The 6629-nt window shown below is 52.0% G+C and overlaps 1 protein-coding gene across 1 annotated transcript; it reads right to left on the reverse strand.

Annotated features, from left to right (window-relative positions):
- Window positions 1-4092: 4092 nt before the first annotated feature.
- Window positions 4093-6180, reverse strand: POU4F1 (POU class 4 homeobox 1). The gene is made up of 2 exons (XM_066621754.1): window positions 6058-6180; window positions 4093-5109 (listed from the first exon to the last, which is right to left on the reverse strand). The coding sequence occupies exons 1-2, from the start codon at window positions 6178-6180 to the stop codon at window positions 4093-4095; spliced, it is 1140 nt and encodes a 379-aa protein (XP_066477851.1).
- Window positions 6181-6629: the final 449 nt, after the last annotated feature.

The raw sequence follows: 6629 nt of genomic DNA on the forward strand, positions 1-6629 counted from the left end.
TAGTCCAGCTTTTCAGGTGGGTTTTGAACCTCACAAGATCAGAATTTCCTATGGGGTTGTTTTAATTGGGAAACCTCACAAGGCTTTGTTTGTGGTGCATGTTTATAAGATTTTGCAACTGCTTGGGATTTTATAATAGGTATCCTACAACATTTCCGTTTGAGGGCATAATAAAAAAAAATAGAACACTACTTGATACTCATTTTATTTGGTCATTCCTGATTCTCCAAAAATGATATCTGATAGAACTTATGTATAAAATATTATTATTTGTGTTTTTTTTTTTTACAAATGCATTTATTTAAAAATTCAGATGACATTTCAACTTCATAACAAAACAAACAAATCTGAGTGATTTCAGTGGAAGAATTCTACTTCTTTTGGAAGAAAAAAAACACATCAGTGTTTCCTATCCTCAATTCCCCCCCTCCTCCTCCCCGCACGCCAAAGGTTGTTGCAAAAATAAAATAAAATCACAGCTTTTAGAACTTACTGTTCATTTTCTTTAAGCATCTTGAGTCACAGGTTTACGGCCAAAATGAAATGGAGTTGGCTAAAAGAGGGAGGCAGTGATCCCAGCTTTGAAATTTGGCGTTATATTTAAATACTAAGTTCACCATAATTTTTTTTTTCCAAAGACCCTACCCAATTAAAAGTAAGGACTCACAATTAAAATTAGGACTTACAACAGGAGCATAAGGCTCAGGAGTCCATCCCACTGATTTCACAGCGACTCCCAGCACAATCCTAGGCATGTCTACTCAGAAGTAAGTCTCGTTGTATTCAATGAGACCTACTCCTAGGAAACTGTGAATAGGATTGCAACCTCAGTCTCAGTCCCACACTGGGCACCTGGGAGCAGAAGCCCCTTGAACTGAGTGGGACTTACTTCCAAATAAATCTCAGAAGGTCACAACTAAGTTTGGCTGGAATCGGGGCCATTTTGAATACACATCAAGCACAAGGTGGCTTGCAGCCCTTATGAACTACTCCACTTACAAGATAAGCAAAGATCCTTTAAAGAGATCCATATTTATTAACCCTGAATAAAAATAGGGGTTTTTTGTTACATAATCAAGTGCAAGGTTATAAACTGGGAGCTACTCATAGTTGGTTCGCTTACAGATATTCTGGAGATGGCAATCCTATCATCAAACTTTTGAAATTTTTTTTTCTTTTTCCAAACTTGGACTTGCATTTGCTGCCCTGAGGCCGAATAAACATCAAGAAACACACGCAGCTAATATATAGTTCTTTTTATTCAGAGCATCCATTTTCACATAAGATCTATCTTATAGTAAGGATTTCTGAATTTCGCAGAAAAATACAACTCTCGATTTGTTAAAAATTTTTTTTTTTGGTAGACTCTTTGTCTTGGTTTTTTGTCTAACAGCTTGATGCCTTCTCGATTTCTTTATTTACTTTTAGCAGCTGTGTTTCAGAAATTAAAAAGGAAGAATGCACTTTGTAATAAAATAAAAGACTAATAATAGTAATAATAATAATATCAATAAAAATTAATAATGCTTTTCTGTTTCGTTTTCCAGGTTTGTTTTATTTGTCGGAGTGCTGGGACACATCTCCCTGCTGTATATTTTGGCGTACAGAAATATTTCTGATAGAAATTCTTTTTTTATTAAAAAAATGAAAATAAAAACACATTGAGAAGAGCCAACCAAGGAGAAAGCTCAGCAAACATACATATGGACACTTGAGTGACACACGTGGCTGTAAGTCAGAGCCATTTTTGCCCCCTCTGTGCATTAAAGAAAATATTTACAAACACCTTCCTCTTTTTTTTCCTTTTTTTCTTTGTTTGTTTGCTTGCTTTGCATTAAAATCTAAATACAAGTGACAAGGACATTTGTGTGTTTGCGTGTCTGTGTGTGTGTGTGTGTCTGTGTGTTCGGTGAAAAAAACAGGCAGTTGACTGTGTCAATGCACACCCATTGTTCACAAAAAAATCTAAAAAAAGAAATTATTGAAAACTAGTCTATCTTTTTAGTGCTCTTTCGAATGCATAGAACATTTGCGCTGCAAAAAAGGATACATAATAATAATAATAATAATAATAATAATAATAATAATAATAATAATTCCTCCAACACGCATGATAAATTATTAAACAATGAATTAAATAAATAAATAAATAAATACCTCCAGAGACCTGATCCTTCTTGCCTTGCAGGCATGCATGCATAATCTTAGTCCCTCCCCCTCCCCCTCCCCCTCCCCAATTTCTTCTCTCTCTTTAAAAAAATTATTTTGGAGATTAAAGCGTTTCCTGTAGAGGATTCAGAACTCTCTCTCTCTCTCTCTCTCTCTCTCTCTCTCTCTCTCTCTCTCTTCCTGTCCCACCTTCCATTCATTGGACTCCAGCTACCACTAGAGACAACAACTGTCCAGTTCACGAATGGTTCCCAGCTTCCAGTCAGACATCTATCAACGCCCCGTCCTGACCGTGGGGAAAGAGGAGCTTCCCTTTCCAAGGAGGAAAAATAGTTTCAGTGCAAATTCCTTGGTCCCCCAACATTTTGTCCTATACAGCGTTTTTATTATGATTATTATTTTTGGAGAGGAAACCATTATTCCCTCCCTTGTCCTCCAGCTCCTTCAGACAACAAACACCCATGCAGAGTTTTCCACCAAATGTGGGTAAGTCTTCCAAGATCTAGGTTGACTTCCTCGCTTCCAAACACAAAACCCCTTAGGTCGCGCGCGCGTTCACACACACGCACACACACACACACACACAGAAACCAAGACGGAACTTTTTTTTTTTTGTCCATGCTGCAATGACCTAAACTGGCAGGAGGCGTCTCTCCTTCTCAAGGAATGGTTTCCCATCTCCGTCTACGGGAAGGTTCAGCACCTCGTCAACGATGGACAGTTCTATGGCTTTGGCCACAGTCTTGGGCTACAATCCTAGCCACACTTTCCTGGGAGTAAGCCTTGTTGACTCTAGTGAGACTTACTTCTGAGTAGGATCGGGTTCTTGAACTTCTTCCGTAGATTTCAAGAGCCCAAATCCTATGCCTGTCTACTCAGAAGCAAGTCCCCTTATAGTCAATGAGGATTACCCGCAGGAAAAAGTAACTAGGATTGCAACCTCAGATCTTAAAGGGGTGGGAGGGGAAGAGATCCAACTTTGTTTTTGCCTAACATTGATTTTCAAGAACGATTAAAAAAAATAAATCCTAGGATTTCTGGTGGAGGGAGGAAGAAGAGGAAGTTGTTTCTGGAACACGAACGATCTTTGGACAAGTTATGATTCACACCACCTCAGCCAAACATCAGGAGAACCTCTGACCCTAGAGTTTGACTTTCCTGCTTCTTCCAAAGCCACACTCCCTCCCGCCCTCCACAACACAGAGGAAGTCCCACCAGAAAACTTCTCCAGCAAATCAGTTCAAAATAAGAATTTAAGGGGGGGTGTGTGAGAGAGAGAAACACTCCAGCTGGAAAAAAATAAAATACACAACAACAGAAAGCACCAGGACGAGGTACAAAACCAAAGGAAACCTGCGACCTTCCCCTCCCACCTCCAACGCATTCCCCCCCCCCTTGTAGTAAAAAAAATGGTCTGTAAGGCTTTTTAGTGTGTGTTTGCCTGCAGTACTCAATTGTGTGTATGTGTGAGTGTGTGTTTACGCTTCGATCCGTCCACTTTTTCCCCCCCTCGAAGGGATCCGCCTCAAGAAGTGAACCCTGGCTCGCTCTCTCCCCCTCTCCAGGCACCCTCCAGTTTCCAGTTTCTGGGGCAAGAGATGTGTTGGATCATCTCCATCCTCGGTACCCCAAGCGAACCTGGAGTCCACACGAGAAGTCCGTCGGCTCCCCCAACTTCAGCCCACTTGGCCCCCTCCCTCGGCTCCCCCCACCCCAAAGTCTCCTCCCGCTCCCTCCCCTGCTCCGAGGGGACAACCGTGCCACGTTTCGTCTGGGTCCAGCAGCAGCAGCAGCCCAATCCTAAGCCGGTGTACTCAAAAGTAAGTGGCAGGGGGCTTATTCCCAGGATGGCGGCTCGGGGTGGGAGGGAAGAGGCGGGGGAGCGGCCCGCAGCGCGGGTCCAGTGTCGGGCCGTTCCGCGGGCTAGTAGGTGGCGGAGAACTTCATCCTTTTCTGCTTCTGTCTCTGGTTGCAGAACCAGACGCGCACGACGTTCTTTTTGAGGTCCAGCTTCTCGGCGATGGCGGCGATCTTCTCGGAGGAGGGCCGCGGCTGCACGGCGAAGTAGGCCTCCAGGGAGCGCTTCTCGGGCGCGGCGATGGAAGTCCGCTTGCGCTTCTTCTCGCCGCCGCTGAAGAGCTCGGGCTTGGCCATCTTCTCGCGCTGGGCGCCCTCGGCCTCCTCGAGCCAGGCCTGCAGGATGGGCTTGAGCGCGATCATGTTGTTGTGCGAGAGCGTCAGCGACTCGAAGCGGCAGATGGTGCTCTGGCTGAGCGAGCCCACGCCCGGGATCTTCAGGTTGGCCAGCGCCGAGCCCACGTCCGCCTGCGTCACGCCCAGCTTGATGCGCCGCTGCTTGAAGCGCTCCGCGAAGGCCTCCAGCTCGCGCGGGTCCGTGTCCGAGTCGCAGAGCGAGGCCAGCCCCGCCGCGCCCGCCGCCGCCGCCGCCGCCGCCTGCCCCGCCGCGCCCCCGTGGTGCGCCACCAGCCCCGGGTGCGGCAGCCCCGACGGCATGTTCATGGCCGCCGCCGCCGCCGGGTGCGCCAGGTGGCCCAGGCCGTGCATGTGGGCGGGCGGGTGCGCGGCCGCCGACAGCAGCCCCCCGCCGCCGCCGCCGCCCCCGCCGCCGCCCGCGCCCCCGCCGACCGCCCCGTCGTGCCCGCCGCCGCCGGCCATCAGCGACAGCGAGGGCGAGGCGATGTGCTCCAGCAGGTCCCCCGGCTCCAGCGCCTGGTGCGGGTGGTGGTGGTGGTGGTGGTGGTGGTGCCCCAGCGGCACGGTGGACGTGGACGTGCAGGGCACGCTGTTCATCGTGTGGTACGTGGCGTCCGGCTTGAACGGGTGGCTCTTGCTCTGCGACACCGCGATGTCCACGGCCGCCAGCGCCTCGGCCCGCGCCAGCAGCGTCTCGTCCAGGCTGGCGAACAGGTTGCTCTGCAGCTTGCGGGCGACAGGAGCGGGCGGGCGGGCGGGGGGTGGGGGGAAGAAAGAAAGAAAGAAAGAAAGAAAGAAAGAAAGAAAGAAAGAAGCCATTAGAAAATGTAGTGTGAAAAAAACGAGAGCGAAAGGAGAAAGAGGGGAGAAGCACAGAAGTGGGGGAAAGAAAGGAATGAGCAAAAGGAGGAAAGGAAAGGAGGAAGGTATGGGGCGGAAGACCAGACGATGGGGAAGAATGGGACAGGACAGAAAGAAAGAAAGAAAGAAAGAAAGAAAGAAAGAAAGAAAGAAAGAAAGAAAGAAAGAAAGAAAGGGATGGACGGACGGATGGACGGACGGACGGACGGACGGGGCGAGGAATGGACCGTGAAGGGGCATAATGGGAGGAAATGACCAGGAAGGAGGCAGGAGTAGCGGAGGGCGACGGAGGGGGACCGAGAATTGCGGAGAGAAGGAGGAATCCGGAGAGCGCCGGAGAAAGGGTGAGGGCAGAAGGGGCGAGGTGGTCATGTTGGGACAGGATGGAGGAGAAGAGGCGAAGGATCAGGAGAAGGAGGGAGGGGGAGGGGAGAGGCAGAGCCGAGAGGTTAGGCAGGCAGAACGGGAAGAAGTTTTCACTTGCGGGGGGCGAACCGAGGGAGCGGGACCAAGCAGTGCGGGAGGGTCGAGGCGCGGGGGAAGCGGGCATCGCCTCTGCCGCCCGGACGCGGGGCGAGCGGTGTGGCGCCCAACAGCCCCGCCGGCGCCTTCCCTTCGGCGGCCGAGCCCCGGGCAAGCACAGCGGAAGCTGTCAAGAAGGGTGCCGGGGGGGGGGCGGTCGTGTGAAACCCGTCGCCAGCTCTGGGGCGATCCCGGCTGGGAAGGGGAAGGAGCGGGGGGAGCGCCGAGGCGGAGGCGCAGCGTGCGGGAGCGGGGGAGGCGGAGGGGGCCCGGCTGGCGGCGGGCGCTTACCGGCGGAGTGGGCAGGCAGGCTCTCCGGATGGCTTCCGAGCTGGAGTGCAGCGAGGGGTACTTGTGCTCGGGCAGCGTGGGGTGCATGGCGAAGTGCGGCTGCTTGCTGTTCATGGACATCATCCTGCAGGCTGGGCGGGGGGCGCCACGCGGAAAGGCGAGGGGATCCACCGGAGGGCCACCGGCCAGCCCGCTAGCCGGCGCCGGAGCTCAGCGGCCGCCGCACATCCGAGGCGGGCTGCTTGCTGCTGGTGGCCGGAGCTCCCCGGGAGCGCGCACGCCCAGCCTCCCTCGCAGCCCGCCCGCCCGCCCGCCCGCCCGCCCGCCTGATTCCTCTGCCTGCTCTATCCCAGGGCTGGCAGGAGATGCGCTCTGCTCACACCTGAGCCCCACATCCCGTGGCTCCCGACCGGCTCTCCCTCTCGCGAGAACTGGAGGCTCCAGTTTTGACAGACGGGCCTCCTCTCCTCCCCTCCCCCTCCCGCCAGGCTCCCTCCTCCCCCTCCCTCCTCCCCCCACCCACCTCCTCGCATCTCCTGCTCACGTCTAACCAGCTCGCGACAAAGGCCAAG

Source organism: Tiliqua scincoides, chromosome 3, assembly GCF_035046505.1.
Source record: "Tiliqua scincoides isolate rTilSci1 chromosome 3, rTilSci1.hap2, whole genome shotgun sequence".
Lineage (NCBI taxonomy): Eukaryota > Metazoa > Chordata > Lepidosauria > Squamata > Scincidae > Tiliqua > Tiliqua scincoides.